The 22,236-nt window shown below is 45.1% G+C and overlaps 1 protein-coding gene and 1 long non-coding RNA gene across 3 annotated transcripts; both read right to left on the reverse strand.

Moving 5' to 3' along the window:
- Window positions 1-5,360: 5,360 nt before the first annotated feature.
- Window positions 5,361-7,393, reverse strand: LOC124660263 (probable auxin efflux carrier component 9). The gene is made up of 5 exons (XM_047198077.1): window positions 6,483-7,393; window positions 6,259-6,344; window positions 5,986-6,143; window positions 5,510-5,586; window positions 5,361-5,427 (listed from the first exon to the last, which is right to left on the reverse strand). Exons 1-5 carry the CDS (start codon window positions 7,391-7,393, stop codon window positions 5,361-5,363), a joined length of 1,299 nt encoding a protein of 432 aa, XP_047054033.1.
- A 12,758-nt stretch (window positions 7,394-20,151) lies between these two features.
- On the reverse strand, window positions 20,152-22,155 carry LOC124666680. Of its 2 annotated transcripts, XR_006990988.1 has the most exons (5): window positions 22,053-22,155; window positions 21,830-21,932; window positions 21,631-21,750; window positions 21,362-21,501; window positions 20,152-20,888 (listed from the first exon to the last, which is right to left on the reverse strand). It is a non-coding gene; the product is annotated as an uncharacterized LOC124666680 (long non-coding RNA). The 2 variants fall into 2 exon arrangements; XR_006990987.1 differs by having other exon boundaries at window positions 21,362-21,750.
- Between the last annotated feature and the right edge of the window lie 81 nt (window positions 22,156-22,236).

Below are 22,236 nucleotides of genomic sequence, written 5' to 3' on the forward strand. Positions count from 1 at the left end.
TGTACGGAAACATGCTTAAGGGTTCAACAAAACTAAAGATGGTTTTAGATTCATTGGAAATACAGGAGAATTGGGAAGAGAGAACCGAAAAGGCTTCCAGGAGAATCTGAAAGGTGTTCGGAGTGGTTCGAGAGTTGTCCTGGATCATTGGGAAGTAAAGAATATGTATTAAATTTATTAATTTAAAGGAGCAGCCCACCTTAATGGCTCCCTCTTGGAGGGGAGCCCATTAAGTGGTCGGCCAACCCCCGTGGGCTGATGGGGGCAGCTAGGTTGGAGTGTGAGTGTGGAGGGGAGGGGGCATGGGCCTCCTGGCCTAGCCGGCCAACTTCTCCCCTCCTTTTAGTACCACATTGCCTAGCTAAGAGCTCCACCCCTCCTTCTCCCAATATATAGTGGAGCATATGGAGGGAGGGGAACACACAATAGAAAAGCAAAAGGGAAATTCCCTTGAGCAAAAAGGAGAGCTCCTTTGGGCGCCTCCTCCACTCTCTCTCTCTCACACACACACACATGTGGTTTCCCGAAGAGCTGCACATGGAGGGAGTCTACTTCACTCAGTACGTGGGAGCGCAGCTGAGACCTTCTCTTGATCGGAGACGGGAGCGTCGTTGAGCACCGTATATATGCAAAACTACGAGTTGTTGCACATGCGGTAATTGACGTCATACCAAGAGGATTGCACTCGACCCTGAGGTCGGTAATGAGTACGACTATGTACATCATCCACGTTCTAGTAGAACGTTAACCGCTTTCGGCCTACAAGGGTACGTCACTAAAACAATCTCCGTTACAACATTACTCCTAGATAGATTTGGGCAATCGGGTTGCGCTAGATTTTTTGTTTGTTTTCTGCTATGAATACCTAAAGTGACATCTTCATGAAGGAGGTATCTGCACACTGCTCCCAATTATGTAATGCCACCCAGAATATCAAATGGTATTTCAAATTGGGGACCAAGAATGAGGTTCATAATAAGAAATGCACCTTTATGGGGCTAGATTGGTGGTTGGGTCGACGTTCCTTAGGGCCAGATTCCCTTGGCTTTTTAGTTGTTGCTTAGAGCCCTTCATCTTGGTACATGGTGTCGGAGTGGACAACGGCATTCCGGGAGAATGGCGCATCGTTTTTCGAAGACAATTTGGTCTGGCCGAGGCGGGCAAGTGGGAAACCCTGTGTCGTGAGATCCAGGCGCGCTCCCAACAGGCGACAAAACTGATTCGGTCTCATGGTCACTCGAGACCTTGGGGGCCTTCACCACATAGTCAATATACTCCAGTGTGTCGCAAGGGGTGGCAGTACCGCACCTCAGGGAAGTGTGGCTGGCAAGGGTATTCGAGGAAGATTCCCGTCCTGCGAACAGGTGGCAAAGCGCCATGGGACTTCCAATGGCATGTGCTCCTTATGTGGGGAACCACAAGACCATAATCATATTTTCTTCACGTGTCACATGGCAGGATTCATGTGGGCAAGTGTTAGGGAACTCCTGCATTGCAATTGGAACCCCTCGGAACTTTATTTCTCTCTCACAAGGCATGTAGGACCCCCTTCGTAGATTACTCTATTTACTTTTGCGGCTCTTTGTTAGACCCTTTGGAATTTTCGTAATAGACTGACTATCGGAGAAACTCTGATTGGTAATCCGGCTGATGCTTTCTTCCAAATGTCGATTCACATGAAGTGTTGGAGGGTTCTGGTCAGATAGAGGGGCTGGACATTGATGCATGTAAAATGCATACATGAACATTGTAGATTATTTTCACATATTCCAATATATTTCAATCTTATACGATGTTATATCCATGTTTTACATTGATTTTTGGGGATTTACAAATGATCCCCTTTATTTAGTTTATAACTATGCATGCCATGAAAACATTGTTTTGCTTATTTTTAACTTTTAGGGACCTAAACGGAGTTAGGTGGACCTGGGATTTTTCGAGGATTATTTTTCCATGAAGATAAGCACCTAGAGCACTGAAACCTCACACGCGGAGCCTGATGGCCCAAAAGAGCCTAGGTGGCGCGACCCAGGAGGTCTCACCCATGCTCATTTCCTCCTCGAGCATCCTCGATCAGTCGTCCATCTTCAACACTAACTCCTCGTCTTGACCTAAAAACGCCTATAAAAGAGTCCTTCGATGTGATCTCAGAGGAGGCGGAGCGGAAACACAGAAACACCAAAACAAAGCCAGAACCAACGAAGATTGGAGGGGGAAACAATGTCAGAGTCATCTTCGGTTGGATTTCCACGCTCTTCCAACATCATCATTAGTGTATCTATGATGAAGAGGGAGTAGGCCATCTCTGGACTATGGGTTTGTGGCAGTAGCTCTATCTCTCTCTCTTGTTATATCATTGTTTAGAACCATATTTTTTGATACGGGGAGAAGGCCCAACCTCTGCATCAATCGATGCACACATCTAATTTTATTATGAAGTGATCAAGTTCAAAGTTTACAGTTTAAAGATCACAAAGAGCGGATACATATATCAGCCAACGGAAAAAAGAGAACAAAACACCCATGCATCTTGTATTCGTCTAGTATGTCGCTAGCCACCCTGGTTGAAGATATCTTGTGCAACCGTCTCCAGACGGGTGCACCCAGAATCCATATGTGCCCGTTGCGCCTCCGGCAGCAGGAGAGACAACTCGTGGATCCAGTGAGTAGCCATATAGATCACCTATAGAATATGAGAAGTACCTTTTTTGTTAAAGATTATATCATTTCTACAATTTCATTAATACCATACAATAGCACAAGTTCCAACTCAAATTCGTGCCTTTGTATCTTTATCTATCCCATTCAACTAATTTTCAAACATATTTGTACAATTAGTTGGCGGGACAATATTAAAAGTGAAATGAACTACTCTCCAAACAAAACGAGCAAAGGAACAATCAAATGATTAATGGATTCATCTTGATCACAAAAAGCGCATTTCTTGCATCCATGCCAATTCCGTTTAGAATCATATGAGATGCATTACATGATTATGGTCATATATGTAATTTCTATATGGTGGTCTTTGTTTATGCGATGATATTTCAAATTAGCATTCTATTATGTTTGAAATGTATTGATAGATGCATATTATGTACTCCGTTATTAAGTGCTTGTTATAATAAAACTTATACGCAACGGAGTGTGTGGGGAATGCGTGTGTTAGTTGGAGTAACATGATCCTGAAAGGGGGCCACGGTATGTGTGAACGCGTGCGTGTGCCTGCAAGGAAATTTGTCAACTTGAATTACAAAAATGAAGCTAGATAAGATTTTTCAATATGTAGTATTTTAAAATCTAAAGCTACGAGCTAAAGCAAGTGGTTGCCTTGGCTTTTCGATTGTGTTAGGATTGTGTACCTTTGTTTTGTTTTTCGAAATGGAGGAAATATCCCCAGTTTCTGTAACCAGAGGATGAATACGGCTTTTTTTTATTAGATTATTCACAACATCTTACAAGAGCAATACAAAAGATCAAACTCGAAGCCACCTCGCTAAACCTACAGTGGGATGAAGGGGTGAAAATTCACCAACTCATATCATCCAAAAACCAAATGCCTTCCCAGGCCGTCCAATAGCAGATGAGAAACATATCCAGTCAAGCAACTCTCACCATACGGGAACGCACAAGCCATAGAAGTTGCTACCACTGTCTTCCTCGACTCCATCTTCAAGAGAGATCATCGCATTGACCATGCCAGATCTGCCATCGATGCCGCCACGGCGCCAGACGACTCCACCATCCTGCGTGTGTCCATCACACTGCATCCGTCCCGAGACAGCACTGCACCATGCCGTGGCGACTCGACGACGCCAACACAGCAAAATCACACAGGTCCACCTCAGCACCACCGCCATTCGTTGTCTGCTCCAAAAACAATACCCCCAATAGAGAGAACGGCGTTGCGCGCCGCCATCGTCCGATCTGGGAGACCCGGGTCTAGGGTTTCCCCTGGAGCAGCCCAGGCGAAGAACGCAGACTGCAGAGACAATGCCTTCAACAAGGTAACGACGAAACGCGCCGCCATCATCCGCCATGACCGAAGTCCGGGCCGGCTTTCACCGGCAGCTGCGCCTCGCCATCGGGAGCTAGGCGACAGATCGCAAGATCCGCCACTGTTAGCCACACAACTAGCCGATCTCCCCCGGTGAGAGAGAAGACCACCACCGCGGTGCCGCGGTTAGCGGCACCTGACGCCCGCCACCTGCCACCAGATCGACGTCGTCACCTCCATCGCCATCCAGGGGCGCCGCCCTTGGTGCCGTGGTCCCAGTCCTTGAGGAGGAGAGCATGAGATCCGCCCCATCCCCACCCGTCCGGCGATGCCAAGGCGAGGAAGGAGGAGAGGACCGCACCGCCCCCATCATCGCCAGGATCTGGGGCCGCGCCGCCGCCTCCATCATCGCCCGCCCGGCGAGGCCGCGGCGAGGAAACGGAGGAGAGGCCGCGCTGCCATGTCCAGAACCGCGCCGCGCCGCCATGTCCAGGGCCGCGCCACCGCCCCCATCACCGCCCGCCCGGCGAGGCCGTGGCGAAGGCGGGATGAGCGGCCGCGCTGCCGTCGACCGGCAGGGAACGGGACCACCCCCCCGGCGCGGAGGCGTGCCTCCTACCGCCGCACCAGGGGACCACGCGTGGATCCTCGCCAGCCGCGCCAGGCTTCGCCAGCGGCAGCCTCAGGGGACGGCGAGGGGAAGAGAGGGAGGTGGGGAAGGCGGCGGCGGGAGGCTAGTGTACCTATGTTTTGACGCCGCCTACTTTTATTTCTGCTTCATCGCATTCCACACAACAAATGGTGGGGATGTAGCCGGCTTTAAGATCTACAAAGAATACGCTCTCTTGGTAGTGAAGATTTTCAGCTGGTTATTGAGGTCCTAAGGATAGTGGTCGGAGTCATGCCAATGAAAATCTAAAGTTCAACTAAGTCAATTAGTGTGTTCATGATACAGTACATTTCCTTGTGCGCAGTGTAATAAATTTGGACCGCACTACGGAACCTGAAGGTGGCCTTGATATGATGAGAGAAGTGTGTGCCCGCGGCCCCCTCCCCCTTTCATGTACATGAATAAATTCATTACCCTCTGCTGACAATATTTTTGTTCATTAGAGGATTAATTCACCAATCGGATTTGTATACTACATCTTGCACACTGCGAAGTTTCAACTATCAATTCAATCTCATTTGAGTGATAGTGAACTCTCCACTGACTAATCCCATTCGGGACAACACCATAATCAATCTTTTGCTTCCTTTTGGATCATCATGGCATGCATCCAGCCATTACCCTCTTCAGTTGTTGTGTGCGTCATGTCTTGTGTTTCAGGGCTTGGTTACTTGGATCTTGATAACTCGATCACAACCCCAATAGAATGTAGTACACAATGGTGACAGGAAGCGAGATAAATATGCCGAGAATCACCCTGAAAGCACAAAACCAGATACAGTCGATCAGATTGGCATTCGTAGGAACGAGGTAACGATACTATCTGGCAAAGAACATACCCTGTGCTCATGATGTCTGCATGGACTTTATATTCTTCAGCGTACACAAATGAAGTCACGGCCAGGGGGAGTGCTGCCTGTAGGCACGCATGAATGTGGTTAGAGAAATATATCCTGAGTTTTCCCCTGTATCTTGAACAACATGTAAACAAGCATAAATCCATAAGTCTTGAACGACATGTGGAAAATTCAATGTTTAACGAAGTTTCAAATATTATGGATTATGGGTCAGCACTGGTGTACTGCCACAGTGCTACTTTGAGCTGGCATTCACTTTCTGGCGTCTAATTTCCAGTTCATCACACAAACGTGTGTGATCATCTTTCACTACGCCGGCATTTCCGTTACCTCCATGCAGCTGAAATAAATGGGTGCTAGTAGGTGTAGGAGTAGGCAAGTCTCCCAAGGAAGGAGGTAATGTCGTTGGACATCTCAAGAAAACGGAGAATTAATTCAGCGCGTGCACTCATTCTTACCTGTACAACAGCAATGTGCAGCAGGGTGCCGTGCATGCCGATGGCGAGCGACGCGAGCAGCATCACCACGGGGCCTATCAGAAACTTGAGCACCATGGACATGGACGCGATCGTGTAGCCGCACGGGACGAACCGCGACTGTCGAGCGATGAAGGTTCCTGAAATCAAATGCAGAAGAAGATATACAGATTAACGTTAGAAAACGGTGATCGATCGAGTACAGTTTGATCGCTTGCAGTCATGTAAATCCAAATTGGTAGGGGATATACGAACCTGACGCGAACATGCTGAGGCCAACTGCTGTCGTCTGGATGGTGAACAGGGAGTCGTCGATGATCTTTGGCATCTTGATCCCACACCTGCAGAAATAAGTGCATAATTCTTTAGGCAAAGAAAAGGGAAGAGGAGAGATTGTATTCTAGATGTTGCTGTGTAGCCGAAATAGGCAAGCAGGTATAGTACGTACGAGGTATGAACTGTGAAAGAAAGAGACGTACTTGAAAGCGATCAGGGACCAGATGAGTCCAAGGAAGCTTGCATAGGTATTGGGAATCTTCAGAACCTTCTTCCCTGCCTTCAAGGCGATATGCCCCACCGACGGCGCCGTCTTGGATGCCGGCGGCGCCGCTTCCTCCTTTGCTGCCGCCGCCTTGGCATCTTCGCCAGTACCCCCCTCTTCCGCGAGCGCCGTGGTTGTACTGTCGTCGGTCACGCCTTTTTGTGCCGTAGACGCCGGGACAATCTCCGTGATTTCAATGTTCACGGTTACCTCGTGGGCCCGCTCCGCCGCAGAGCCGTTTGCACTGGGGGAGATTTTCTCCGGCGGCGTCTCTGTCCCCGGCGACCCGGGGCTGATCTTGGCGCTGACGCCATCCGCCGCCGTGGCGGCGCGCCGGGCCGCCATGTACTCGTATATGAAGATGACAACGTTGTACCAGACGCAGAACTGCATGACGACGATCTGCTTCATGAGCTCCTTGGAGACGGGCCCGTACATGCCGCCAAGGAGCGGCACGCCCATGATGATGGTGTTGGGCAGCGCCGACACGGAGAAGGCGGTCACCACCCACTGCAGCGGAGACGCCGCCGACGCCGAGACCTTGGAGCCGCGGCGGCGCGAGGGGCGAGACTCCAAGGCGGCCCACAGCATGAGGCCGATCAGCATGACGGCCTTCTGCAGCGTGTCGGCGGCGACGAGGCGGCCGTTCATGGCGTAGGGGTTGTTGGTGGAGACCATCTGGAAGATGAGCACGGGGACGGCGTAGATGGCGACGAAGTGATTGATCCCTGCGCACTGCTCCGCGGAGAAGGCCTTGAGCCACCGCACGGACGCGAATCCCAGCGCCGCCGCCGTGTACAGCGGCGCCATCGCTTCCACGACATGGTACACCGCCGAGCCGGTGATCATGGCGGATGCCCTAGATCCTACGGCCTTGACACGCGCGGCGAGCTCGGTCGATCTGTCTAGAGGGGATCGAGTTGTATTGCAATTGTGCTTCCTCTAGCTTGTTAATGGTAATCAGCTCTTATGAACGATGCCAGTAGTGCTTGTCTTGGTGTGTGAGAGCTTAAGGTTTGGGTTTTGGGGTTGGACGCTCGATCGTGTATATATAGTGGCCGGCCGGAACTCCTGGGCAGGGTGTGGCTCGTCGCGGTTGACGCGCACTGGCGGCGCGCGTATGCGTGACGAAGAATTTTGGGTCAGGTCGATGGTTTCGTCCATGGTTTTGGATTCATGGAAAGTTTTGGGGAGAGAAACCAGATCGAAAGGTCCCTAGTACGCGCGATGCGCGTCTGCGCGCACTAATACGTACGGCTAGGCAGCCTGGCTCTACGCCAGTGGAACTTGTTAATGGTGGAATTATGGAAATATATTGGGGGGCATGCATGGTGACGTACTACGGCACAATGAGTTGTCACCATACTGTAGCTAACAAGGTGTGTCTTACGTTCTTCTTCCCTGTCTGGCTAAAGATGATGTTATATAAACATTAATTAGTCTATGATTATATTTCCCCATCAATGTGAAATTCTCCTTATAAGAGAGATCGCATGCATGCATTCGGAACATGACACCTCATTGCTGACATCATCTAATTAATTACAAATTCAAAATATTCAAAATGATTTATCTCCTAAACTGTTAATCTGATTAATGACAGAGTTCGTATCGAGGAGAGATTCAAAACTAGATCACATGTCCATATGTTTCGGCGGAAAAAATCATCGCTGCACTAGTTGCCATTTTTATATAACATGTTCCCCAAAGTAACAATGAACAGTAATCTGATTATTGTGGAGCTAAAGAGTGAATATTTCTAGTGTTTCAAAATTTCAATAACTAAAAGATAATGCCACTCAATTAAAAGTCGTATTACACAACCTTCGATTTATCTAAAATGATGTAGAGTAACTTCACAACTAAGTTAAAATAGGTTCACAACAATGTAAGTATGCTTTTTCTACTAAGTGAAAACAATTTGGCATCCGCCGGTGACTTTTTTTTATCAAAACATATCAACATGAGATTTCGATTCAAAAATCTCCTCGCCATTGTGCCAACCATGAGAAGGGCCTCGATTCCAGAGGTAAATGTTTTTCAAATTTAAGCGGGAACAAAATCTTGATGATGTAATCATTTATGTCATCTCATGCATGCATGATTAGAGGGTATTGTTAGCAGCATCACAAAAAGAATTTGGCGAGGCACCGTAGTGTAGTGCAATCCTTCAATTATTAGCTAGCATTATTTATTTTCTAGGTTTCATGGTTGAAAAATACTAATCTTTTGGGGAGAGTGTATTTTTTAGCCTGAGTTGCATGTAGCTCGTTTGTTTTGAAAAATAAAATAAAAACAGTATATAAAAGTTTAAAAGAACTGGAAAAAATCTAGATGTAGATAATGTTGTGTTCTACCAAGGTGCATAATTAAAACTTGAGAAGCCTTATATTCGGGGCTGCACAAAAATAACAATTTACACACCCCTGAATATTAGGTATTTTGAGTTGAAAATTTGCACGTCTATAGAACACGTCCAACATGGTAAACATGTATATTTAATCTTAATTTTTTTTAAAACTTTAAAATGCTGGTTTCAAACTTTTCAAAAAATGAGCTACGTGTAGCTCGAGCTACCTTTGTGGTTTCCGCTTTTTCAGCACATATATTATCCCTATGCAGTCTCACGTGCAAAGCTACATGAGGACATGGGTATACAAATATACACCCATTATGTTTGCAAACAACTAGAATACCTATGTATGATAATAGTAGATAAATTACGAAACCAGATAAAACTGTATTAGTAGAGGATTATGTGCACCCATTATTTTTTTATACATGTAACTAGGTCAAAGTTAGGATACCTTCTATCCTCTTTAATTCAAAAAGATGCTATTGTCTTGATATCGTTATTTTGTAAAAGTTAGCTCAATTTTTTTTACGCTAAATAGGGTAGAGGGTACCCTAACTATGACCCATTTACATCTCTATTATTTGTATATTGCCTCCGCCACAGCATGCGGAGTAGTACAAGAGTCCATGCGTGTCTAATCGATTCGAAGGCATGCGTTGTTGTATTTTGAGACACATGCATGGAAAAGGGAATTGCAAAAACTAGAGGTAATTGCATCAGACATACAAAAAATTGTCATGTGCGTGCAGATTCATACAAGTCCTTGCAAATTGTGATGCAGCTGTACAAATAGTTGTCATTGAGGTGCAAAAACATACAAAATCAATCAAAACGTGACACGCTGGATTGAAGCCACGGGCCCAGCTCAAATGTTTTAGCAGAAACCCCATGCCTATGTGTGTGCTTACCTTCGCGTTAGAATCCCTTTTTATGGCAACTAACTTTCAGTTAGAATTAACCCCCGATTTCTACTTATCGTTTTCCTAATCGTGGGCATGAGTCGTGAGTGGTCTGTTGCCGATTTCTCGTGATCGTTTTCCTTTAAGGGTCTGTTCGATTTTGGAACAAGCTGAAATGGAATGGAACGGTTCCACACCTGGAACCCATTCTCGTGTTCGGTTACACAAAAGGATGGAACGAAGTGATTCCTCGAAACGGAATATTTCGTGTAGATGCGGAACGCACCCGTCCGGCCAAATCGGCCGGACGAGGTGGAACGGCTCGTGCTAATCTCTCTCACGCCTTAATCACTCTCTCTCTCTCTCTCTCTCGTGGCCGATCCATCTCCTCCTTCTTCGCGCTGAAGCCGGGCTAGCGGCCGCCGGCGGACGGAGCAGCGGCTAGGACAGTGGCCATGCGAGGCGGCCAGGACGGCGGCCAGGGCGGCGGCCAAGGGCGGCCGTCGACGGACGGAGCAGCGGCCAGGACGGGGCCGGCCGGAGCCAAGGCGCGGCCGCCGGCGGACGGAGCAGCGGCTAGGACGGCAGCCATGCGAGGCGGCCAGGACGGCGGCCGGCGGGGGCTGGCGGAGCGGCGGCCGGCAGGGGCTAGGGGCGCAGCGGCCAGGACGGTGGCTAGGGCGGTGGCCAGGACGGGTGCACTCCTCCAAGCGCGGCGGGCGGCCAACGGGTCTCATCCAGGCCATTGCGGAGACGAAGCCATTCAGGCTAATTAATTGTGAATCCCTTCAAATTAGGCTAATTAATTGCATATTTAGATTAGTTACATTCGGTTCCATTTCAGGCTTCTCTTTTCAACCGAACAGAAAAATGGGATGGGACGGAATGTGATGGAATGGAACCACCCGGTCTGAAAAACGAACACACCCTAACAGAACCATCCCCTCTTACTTCTGCTCATACCACAATTGTAAATACCACGGCAAACTGAATAGTCAATTGGTAGTCGAAAAGCTTACAATTTGTGGTCATATATTCAGTGCTAATTGTAACTGATGAACTACCTAATTGGCGTTAAAGATTGAGGAGCACTGCAAGATTATACTTTGGAGACGAGGTGTGAGGCGTCGAGCAGCAGCTCGAGGAGCTCGCGCCCAGAGGACGCGGCAGCGCGATGGTCGAGCCTGGCGTAGAGAGCAGCGGGTGCAGCAGTCGCTGCGGCGCGGAAGGCGGCGACCTTCCCCCTGAGTTCGGCGAGCAGGGCTCGCGAGCGCGACCGGCAGACGTGGCAGCGCGATGGTCGAGCCCGGTGCAGAGGGCAGCGAGCGCGGTCGCCGCTGCGGCGCGGAAGGCGGCGACCTTGTCCCTGAGTTCGGCGAGCGGGGCGCGCATGCCCGACCGACATCGTCGTCAGCCCTTGAGGTCTGCGTTGAGGCCGATGAAGCGCCATCCCAAGGTCGCCCACCTCATCGCCCACCTCGTCCTCCAAATTGGGGATTGATTCTAATTGAAAGTTACTAGTTGCCAAAAGAAAACAGATTCTAACGCAAAGGTACACAGCCATACGCAGGGGGTTTCTGCTAAAACATTTGAGCTGGATTCGTTTTGATTGGTTTTGTATGTTTTTGCACACTAATAACAACTATTTGTACCACTGGATCACAACTTGCAAGAACTTGTATGAATCTGCACGCATATGACAACTTTTTGTATGTTTGGTGCAATTTCCTCCAAAAACTAACCGAACTCCATGGGCGTTTTTGCTGCTGAATGTGCAAGTGCAGGTCCGCGAAACTGAATTTTGCAGGACACGACTGTGGTAGGTGCGACGATGCGCGAGTAATTCCACGACCCCAATGTCTAGCGGTCAATTTTGAATGGCGCCAGCCATGCATGCTCTACTTCCACCAGGGGAAGAACCAAGCTAAACTTTAGTGACCAAGCAACACCCAACCAGGAATCTCTTGCATGCAGCCGCATCAAGCTTAGGAACAACTCAATGAACGGTACGGTATAGCCGTCCGCATGCATGCAACTTGCCGCGGCATGTTTCTCTGACCACCCATGTCCAACCCTTTTTCTTTCTTTCTAGTGGAAAGAGGCTTTTCTTAAATCCTCGGTGCGTGCTACAAGCATTGTTTTATGCTAGGAAATGAGCTAGTGTGTTTTACTGGCCACGAAATTATGTTCCTAAAAATCATGCATTAGTGTGCCCTAGTAGAAGCTAACCCAGTCCACCAAGTTAGCCCGATGGCCTTACAATCATGCATGATAATGTCCTTAAAAACATGAAAAGAAGCTCGATCGGCGCCCCCAAGCATGAATTATCACGTGAATCATTGCAAGCTGTGGAAGTATTGACATGGTAAAATTATGCATGTACTCAACCATATACGAAGATCACTTAATCACGGCCTTCACAGTTCTGTTCACTTCCTGAAGTTGCGTCTGCTAGTTGAAGGCACAAGGAGAGTTACGCACGAATGTGAGTAACAACTAACAAGAACTGATGTGGGAGATCTTGAGAATACCAGTTGACGTCAACCCCCGATATTGTGATTTTTCCCTAACCGCCGCCAGCAAATCTGGGCCAGAGATGGCATGTCTCGTGGTTACAAAAAGTAGAAGTATATATATGGTATTTCAAATGGTGTTGAAAAATATGCATGCCCCCCCCCCCCCCTCCACCCACACACACACGCACGCACACACACCAGCACCGCCCCACAACGGGCATGGATTGGCTAACTTTGCAAGCACCCAAGTCAGCCGACTTTGAGTCACTGACAAGCGGGACCCATATGATGTAGGGTCCACGTGTCAGTGACCCAAAGTCAGCGAATCTCAACGGCCCACACAACCAATGTCCGAAGCTAAAGTTTGAGGGCCAATAATCTGACCATGGTCAATTGATGTGAATATTTATGCTAGGTATTGTTTCATGGTTTTATTTCGTGAAACCACTAGTAGCTATGCCAACAATAGAAGGAATGAGGACCGGACGACGAGGGTCGTTGTCAGGAGGCGTGCAACCACGAACAATTCAGTTCAGCATGTGTGACTCCTAGCAAAATATTTGTTTCCTTTTCTAGCTCGTGTATAGCTTCAAGTGTTGATCTCGGGGTATATTTGGGGAAAACCAATGACGAAATGGAAGTGTCGGTAAAAGTTCTTAAACATGTGAAGAACGACCATTTAAGGTTTGTCTGATGATCTGACGCAAAAGGGACAACCATTCTCTTTTATTTACATACGAGGCTAGATCTTTGTTATATATTAGTCCATAATTTAGCTTTCTAATCGACAACGACATAGAAAACGAAGAAGTTCTCTCTCTATCGAATATCATTAATTTTAACGCAGGTTGGATTGGTTATGAATACATACATAGAGGTATTCATACATAGAGGCGCCGTTGTGGCTATTATTCCATACACCAAGAAATTGCGGCTTGTTCCAAGAATCGGTGGTTCCACCTCGAGGAGAAAGAAGGGAACATGCCAAAGGGCCCCAAAGGATTAAAAAGTGGTGACCCGGAGGGTCTCGCATGTCAAGGACAAATGTGGTCTGCATATGGAAGGACACTTGGGAGTCATGGCATTTTTTTTTTGCCTCCATCTGCTAGGGGAAGCCCCCATTGATGCACCGGAAAAACTTGTCGGCCAACGAGTCAAGATGCTCTTAGGCTAGCCATATTGGGTAGTATCATATAGTACTATCATGTACTACTTCCATCCCAAGATTTAAGGCTTATTTTTTAAAAAAAGTTAAATTAAGAAAAGTTTTACCAAACTTTTAGAAGAATCTATCAATAAATATTATATTTTGCAGATACCATATGAAAACATATTTCATTATCTATCTAATGATATTGATTTTATATTTTGCATGTTAATAATTTTTTGATAAAAACTTGGTCAAACTTGACACAGTTTGACTTTCTAAAAAATATGCCTTAAGCATTGGGATGGAGGTAGTATATGATACTTGTGTATGATACTATCTCGGTAATGCATGATACCATGGAGTAGTATGATAGTCTTGATATATCTAGTCTTGATATATCTATTAATTTGTAGAATCTTAATGTAACATTGTGTACGTATTTGATATTAACTTTTCTCGTAATGTGTACTATGATATGGTATTTACTACCTATGGTACTTTAATCCTATTGATCCTACTTAATTAGCTACCATGTTATTATTTTGTGGGCCTAAGATGCATGGTACTGCATTGTAGTAGCTTAGATTCTAGAACTATAGCTAGCATTGGTGTTTATTTCCAAGACAAAAAGAATAATGCTCGAAAGATAACAATATGAGGAGTTTTAAAGTTTCCATGGAAATAAAACCGACGGTCAAGACTAGAGCTTAAATTGGATTCACAGTCCAAGAATTGAAACATTTCAAAGCTATGTACTCTCTCCTCTCACAATTAGTTCATGTTCTGGGTTTAGCATCGACAATGCAAAAGTTATAGTATTTGAATCACCATAAGCTATATTTTTATACAATGTGCATTTAGTATTATAGTTTTTGATATTTTTCACTATAATTTTGGTCAAACTTAGTGATTGACTTAATAAAAAGAGCTACAACGCAAAATAATAAAAAACAAAGTATGAAAGTTGAAACCGGAAGAAATTTGAGGCTAGGCGGGGACGCGGGGTCACACCTCCGCTCCAACGAGGGAACATTCAGCTAGATTCCTCTCCTAGGACAAATAGCTGGCTTTTATGTTTACCGTCGGGTAGATTCTAACGTGGGCGTGGTGTCATAGGTCGGTGTGTGTGTGTGGTTACTACCTCCATCCCAAGGCTCAAGTTTAAGCATGTTTTTACTAAGTATCATTAACATATAAAATATAAATTAATATTGTGAGATATATAATGAAATATATTTTATATGGTATCTATTAAATATTAAATATCATATTTGTTGATAGATTCTTCTAAAAGTTTGGTCAAATTTTACTTGGTTTGATTTTTTTTTAAAAAAATCCTTAAACCTTAAGATGGATGTAGTATTATAAATGGGCCGTGCTAGGCGTCGGGCGACTGATCTGGGAGAAAAATCGGTCGTCCCATCCGCCGTTGGATCAGGCAATCAAGTACGTTGGATCCTCTTCCCTGAAACGTCGCTTTCATATGCTAGAAAACGTCGCTTTCCTGCCAGCGATATACTAGGTGGACCTAGGCGGACGGTTTGTTCACCTTGTTTTGCTCTCACAACACATATAATAGTCCAATCGGTTGAATTTTTTGTAAAATTGCAACAAAAAAAGCACAACAATGGCCACTAATTCCCAAAAAAATACTAACAAACAAACATTATAATTTCTCCCGAGGAAAACACTTTACAACAATTTACAAAAGGAGTTTACAACAATAATCAAGAATGAATCCAACAAAAAAATCAACAATTTTCACATCAGATTTCCCCCATGAGAAATCACCTTACAACAAATTACAGAGACATTCTTTACAATAATTATCAAGGAAAACAACAAAATAATTTAAATATGTAAACATTAGGAATTTCCCACCGTGGGAATCACTTTACAACAAATCAGAGAGACATTTTGTACAATAATTATCAAGGAAAACAACAAAATACTTTAAATATGTAAACATTAGGAATTTACACGGTGGGAATCAGTTTACAACAAATTACATAGAAATTTTCCACAATAATTATCAAGGAAAACAACAAAATAATTTAAATATGTAAACATTAGGAATTTCCCACGGTGGAATAATTGTACAACAAATTACAGAGATATTTTGTACAATAATCTCAAACGAATCCAACAACTTATTTTAGCAAATTCAACACTAGAATCTCCCCAGGATGAAATCCCTTTGCAAACTTACATCTGGTGAGTGGTCGTGGCCCCTTGCTGCCCAGCTTGCAACAGGCTTCGCCGGCTTGCAGTTGGTGTGGTTGCGACGCGAGGCAGGCGGTCTTCCAAGCGGCGGCGGGAGGCAGCTCGTGGCCATGGGGATCAGTGGGAGGCAGCGCGACACGTACTGTGGCGGCGCCGGCTTGCAGCAACGGCCGCATCCGGAATCCCCTCACCTCACGCCATCGATGTGCAGGCGCGGAGCCCTTTGCAGCTTCAAGACATGGCAGGAGCAGGGCGTCCTCGCTGGGGGAGAAGCAGGGCGACCTCGCCAACGGAGGAGCATGGCCGGCCTCGCTGTATCTCCTGCTCTCCCGTAGAGAAGAGGCAGGGCTTTGTGTGGATAGGAAAAGAATGGATGAACTCATCGGAAGGGAAGAAAAGATAAGGTTGAGAGAGAGGGCACATCAGCACGTGGTGTGCGGGCCCACCGAAAACAGTGACGCGTCGGCGGAGCACGCAACAACCGATCTTTTCCTCCGTTCGGCCGACCGAACGTAAGCATTTTCCATTATAAATCGTCCGGATAGAGAAACAACACATGATTAACATGTCCGAAAAGACACGGGATTAAGTACCTCTACTATATGTTTAGAAAGTTTCGAAAAATCTGAAGAGAAATCGTGCCAGCACTAGGGTAAATTACTGGTGGGTCCTGGCAACTTTGATTTTTTCCCAAGTAATCACCCACCGTCTATTCCTGGATACACGGCCTGGAGCCGGTCGTGCCTTCGCGTCTAATTTCTCACGTTATATAGGCGTCCAAAAGTTTTATGGAAATGCAGGTAAAACTAACGTGCGAGAGATCGTGCCTGTTACCTATGAACCGGGGAAATTACTTGGCTAGCTAATGATCGATCGAGTTAGTGCTACGCTGCTACTAGTACTGTTATTTGACATAAATAGAACATAAAGTGGCGAAAAGTCTCTTTGGCACATGAGCACCAGTGCTCTTAGTATTTGAAAAACATATTTCTGTAATTCCAAAAAATCTGAAATTAAATGCGTACATATATATAAACATTCCGAAGGTGCGGTGTAAATTTCGGGTGAAAATATGTTGTATTTTGAGCTATACGAAAAAGACAAATTTCTGACAAAAATCTAAAGTTTTCATCCCTATAAATTTGTTATTTTTCCTTAGCTTAAAATATAACGCAATTTCTACCAAAAATTTAGACGAGTATTCAGAACATGTGTATGTACTTGTGGAATAAAATTTATAATTTTTTGAAACACACAAATATACTTTTTAAATATTATAAAAATCAGGAGCACTGGCACCTGGGTGCACCAAATCTGCTCTCATAAAGTGGTCACTAGCTAGAACAACAACAAACATGGTGTGCATATAAGTGGGAATCGACGTGTTTTCAACAGAAATTATGCCCTTTTTAGTTCTGCAAGTGTTCTTCATACCACCATAGCTGCCAGCCGCCGTTTTTCTAAGGAAAAAATGGTTTCTCCACCCAAATAATAAAGAGACAATTCATCGTCGGCCACTCGTGCGCCAACATGGCCAGCTGAGTGCAACGCATCTAGTTTTGCTATCGAGAGTCGGAACCAGCCGTCCAGAAATCAGTAGCTCGTGTGTAACCTTTCCGTTCCACTTTGGAACTACTTGTCCACTTTGACAGAACAAAAATATAAACCAGTGGTAAATTAACATTCGGTAAAAAGAATCTCTTTCAACTCTATATTTTCGTGCGTATTTGGTCCCAAACAACAGGGAGAAACCTAAATTCAGGTTGACTGCGCCCGCAAAACCAAGTTGAAAATTTTGCGACTACCCTTGGAACTGGCTACATGTGCATGCAGTAGTAGACAGGGTCGTAGTTTGTTCACGGTCATCGATCAGCACAAAATCACATGCACCCATTTGTGAGGCTACTCCTACAGATACATGCACCTATATCAACATAAATGGCTCGCTGCTCATAAGAAAAAATGTGATACTCCCTTTCGGAGTTGATTATTGTTCGAACTGTGTTGTTGATTATTGTTCGAACTGGCTTCCCTTTCGGAGGAAAAAAGAAATGCAGGAACTGTCTTTTCTTGCCTTTATGTCTTCTGAACAATGTATCGAATTTGGTGTCATGCGCACTGGAACTGGAGGTTCCCCACTGCTTTGCTAAAGCCACACATGACGATCATTTTCCCTACATTCGCTAGCTTTATTTAAATTGTGAGCTTCAAAGTTTGGTTTATGCTTCTCGTGAGCGAACTGCACTGCCTAAAACTTAGTGGGTTGTTGCCGAATCTCCTGAAGAATCAGCCTGTACGAGCATCATCTACCAGTGGTGCTGATGGTAGTGTAGTAGTTTTTTCTCTCTAAAACTAGGGTAATCCTCAAATGTATCAATGAAATCAAATACTCCATCCGCCCTACCGAAAGTATCTCAACTGTATCAAAATTTATATGTATAACCATTTTAAGAAATAGATGTATCTAGACACTATCATGTAGCTAGATACATCTAAATTTTAACAATGTTGAAACGCTTTTGGTGGGACCGAGGAATAATCTGTTTACAAGGACTGCAAAAATAAAGAAGAAATAAAATCACCAACTAAACATCTAGGAACGGAGGAGGTTTGAACCTTAACAGTCAACGAGTAACCTGCTTGGATTTACATCCTTTTTTCCAACATCAGCGACAAAGCATCAGCCCGAGACCGTGACAGCCCACAAGGCCGGGCAAATTTTGTAGCCCAAGTGATAGAAAAGCCCGATAAACTTAAATTTTAACCAGCCAAATGCACTGATATAAACAAATTTTGTTTTGGGAAGACCAGGCCGCGGTCCAGTATGGTCCCTAAGACGGTCCACCAGGGCACGAGACAATACATAACATAGAAGAGAACAACACGGACATAGTTTAAAGTAGCCGTAATAGTCTGCCCGACAATGGCCTTACCTATCGGCGTCCTCTCAATGACTGGAGCCACTTGGCAACTTCCGCAATCAAAATAAAAGAGCATACCCTAGCCTCTGCATTAACTAATGCGCACAAGCCTTCTTCACAAGACAAGACCAGAAGAGCCAGCCATCACGGGTCCCGCTTACACAAGTTGAGCAGCACCGACTATCTAGCCTTGTCATGACTTCAGCATCGATACCCTCCCTCAACCACGGCGCCTCTGGTGCTTCTCATCACGAGGACACGAGGACCATTGGAACACTTCAGTTGACAACCATACGAATAATTTGGCTCCCCAGGTAAGATCATCTTGTTTTAGCTCCTTTGTCAGCAAAACAGACCAAATGTCACTACAGTTACGACTTATATGCAATGGCATATCATGTGGTAAGCCAGCGATCGAAGGCCAGAGCGGGTGCCTCCCGGCACACCATATATCGTCTTAGAAGCGCCCGAGAAAAGACACAAATAACCCCATACTAGTGGTTGGGGCGCCCAGGCCCGGGCGGGCACATGTGCCGAGTGTGCAGGTTGCACAGGGCCCCAGAATTTGGGGGGCCCAATAAAAATTATAGGCCCATAAACTTGTATAGGAAAAAAAAGAATAGGAAGGAAAGTAGGAACGTACCTGGGCCTTGCAACGTTCGGACGCGGACGGAGGACTCTTCACGACTCCTGATTCCCGAATCCCACCAATCGTGTGCGATGCACGAGGCGACATCACTAGAGGCACCCGAGCAAACGAAACGTCCTCGAGCGACGCGAACTCGCCCTTCCTCTCCTCGGCCGCTCAGCGGCTGGCCTGTGCTGATCCGATCTGATCCATCTAGCGAAGCCACTGCAACGACCATCGAAAAAGCAGCGATCAGCCGAGCGACTGCTATGTCGGTTTCACTCTCACGACGGGTTCACCCCCACGACGCCGGAAACCATGAGCCGCCACACATCCATCCAATGGCTAGACTAGGTAATTCGAATTTTCCTTACCTTATGCATTATGGGCTGATTGCTTATCAGTAATGTGTTGTGATATGCGGCTGATCTTTTATTTTGTTATATCATTTTTGTATATTGTGTTTTACAATCAATGGGACATGATTCCGGTGTAAAAAAGTGCAAGAGACAAGAAAAGTAACAAGGTTTAATTCAATCTTAAAAGAAGGCTATATACAAGTTTATTATAAAAGAAACAAAAGTGCCTTTAAACAAGCTGTCGGTTGGTCTTGCAACGCTTGCACTGGATATTTTCCTATTGTTGTGTAAGATATGAAGACATATACACTATATATTTGTATTTGTTGAATAATTTAAATTTCCATATAAGATAGGGCCCCATTTTTGACTTTCGCACAGGGCCCCGGATTTCGCCGGCTCGGGCCTGGGGGCGCCCCATGGGGCGCCTCCTCACCGGTCAGTGGCTGCCTAATTAGAGCACCATGATGGTCAGCTAACTCACAAACCATGTAGTATGAAATAGTAGCACGTTGGTCACTTAGATGAATGCAACAATATGGAGAGATAAACATACATCAACCTGAATTGTGATTGCATTATATGAAATTCAGGATTACATCGGAGTATGATACGTGCACCTCACATACTTAAAGGAATGTATAACACATCATAAATGAGCCGTATACAACAGTTTATGCAGAGAATGGACCTAGGCCCTTTGTGAAAAGAAAAATTCACACCATAAATGGTTGATCCACATGATCAACAATCTGAACTTAGAAGGGAATTCGACCAGTGCATGGTTCGATCCTTCCCCCATTGCAATATCTACAGAGTAAAAGCTGGAAGCAAATTAAACTCGGTCAATGCTGGTTGCCCATCACATTTTCTAGAATAGACAAGGAGGTGAGAGCCCCTGAATCACTTGAAATTAACTATGACCAAAGATTAGTATTGCAATAAAAAAATACAATTACAATAGAACTAAGCCACATTTTAGCAAAAGAGAAGATTGACATTTAATCTAGTTACCTGATTGTAATGAACACAAAAATATTCTATCTTGCTTTGTGGTATGGTATGATGCTCATACAAAGGCTTGTCAGGCTGTAATTTCCGGGATACGTCCTAAAAGCTCCAATTTACACTTTACCAGCAGAAATAATCCTTCCAGGGTCAATGATAACAACCAAAAATGGCTCTGTAAACTGATGATGAAGCATCTGAGTAGAAACATCAATGCATGGCAACCATCATCCATAACCAGGGTGTGAGTGGTACCATTCAACCACATTTGCCAAACTTCCACCCTGTCCAAGTGAAGAACATACGCTATTTAGCATTAACAACAAAATTGCAAGTAATTATTTACTCACACATGTCAGTAGCAGCATTCTCCAAATGATCATTCAACAATGTAACATTTATGTAAATCCATATTTTCCAAAACAGATTAAACAAATACAAATGTACGATCATGTATTCATATTGTATATATAATGTCAACAATAATAGCAAAAACCAGAGATTGAATTCAGAGAAAGCTATACATAAATTCGATGTTTACAGGAAAACTGAAATATGGAAGCATTCATCATTGTTCAATCTACAAAAAATGCTACAGCTCCAATAACTAATTCACGCTGCTTGTGAGAAACACATATTCATGAAGAATCGTTAAATTTCTTGCTAAATAAAAGGTAGAATAAAGAGGTAGACTAATACATAAAAATACAGCTATGCTTAAATACATCAATTAGAATCAAGAGCTAGACTACCATACCATGCCCAACAATGAGTCAACGAGACCGGCACGATAGCCTGCTGATGAAAGGCATACTGATTTTTAGTTATAATAACCTGCATTTTTACTTTTTTAGCAAAATAAATGCTAAATCTACTGATTGTTCCTCCTTGCTGCACCTGCAGTAACTGAAGATTAGCTATAGCAAGAAAAAAAAGCCAAGAAAAGAGAAAGAAAACCGTATAAGCAAACAACTCTACAAGAAAAAACTATAGTTATAGGAATCAGATAGTCCCATATTGTCCTACACTGTTAGAAGCCGGGTTTTAACATTTAAACCACATCCTTGGATCTAAAAGGAAAAACAGAATATATTGCAATGCGGAAGGAGTTGTCTCCATGGTTTAGACCAGAACCGCCACATCCCTCTGTAATGTTTCAAGGGAAAGGAAATCAACAAGCATTCAGAAATATGAAATCAAAAGCATCAAAGAAAACTATGCGTACCAGGAACACATCAAGAAGAGTGTAATTCAATTTTGCATCTACCTCTGCCTCTGAAACATCGAGTCATTTTGGCACCCACCTGTGCTTCTGAAGCATCCAGCGGCTGAAAAATAGTGGTACACGAGATGTGGCAAGGGGAGAGTCAGTGCAAGGAGGAAATGGAAAGATAGGAGACATGGGGAAAATGGTAAGAAGAGAGGTCAGAGGATGAGATTGGATTCACCTTGGTTCCGCACCAGCGGCGGGAGCGCTAAGTGCCGCCGCCGCGCTGCTCTCCGACAAGAAGTACCTGCATCGTGGACCAAGCCAACCATGCTCGCTGTTCCCCACCGCCACTACGTTCCCCGTCCTCGCTCAGGATCCCGCTGTCCCCCGCCGCCACACATGAGCCCGTCGTTCCCCGTCGT

This window comes from Lolium rigidum, chromosome 6 (assembly GCF_022539505.1).
Source record: "Lolium rigidum isolate FL_2022 chromosome 6, APGP_CSIRO_Lrig_0.1, whole genome shotgun sequence".
Classification (NCBI taxonomy): domain Eukaryota; kingdom Viridiplantae; phylum Streptophyta; class Magnoliopsida; order Poales; family Poaceae; genus Lolium; species Lolium rigidum.

What these genes read in the sequence shown, in the direction of transcription:
- LOC124660263 (XM_047198077.1), bottom strand. Translation starts at nt 7,393, where the DNA reads ATGATCACCGGCTCGGCGGTGTACCATGTCGTGGAAGCGATGGCGCCG. An exon ending in TGGTCCCTGATCGCTTTCAA is followed by an intron (nt 6,345 to 6,482) that starts GTACGTCTCTTT and finishes TTATTTCTGCAG; the next exon opens with GTGTGGGATCAAGATGCCAA. An exon ending in TGCACATTGCTGTTGTACAG is followed by an intron (nt 5,587 to 5,985) that starts GTAAGAATGAGT and finishes GCGTGCCTACAG; the next exon opens with GCAGCACTCCCCCTGGCCGT.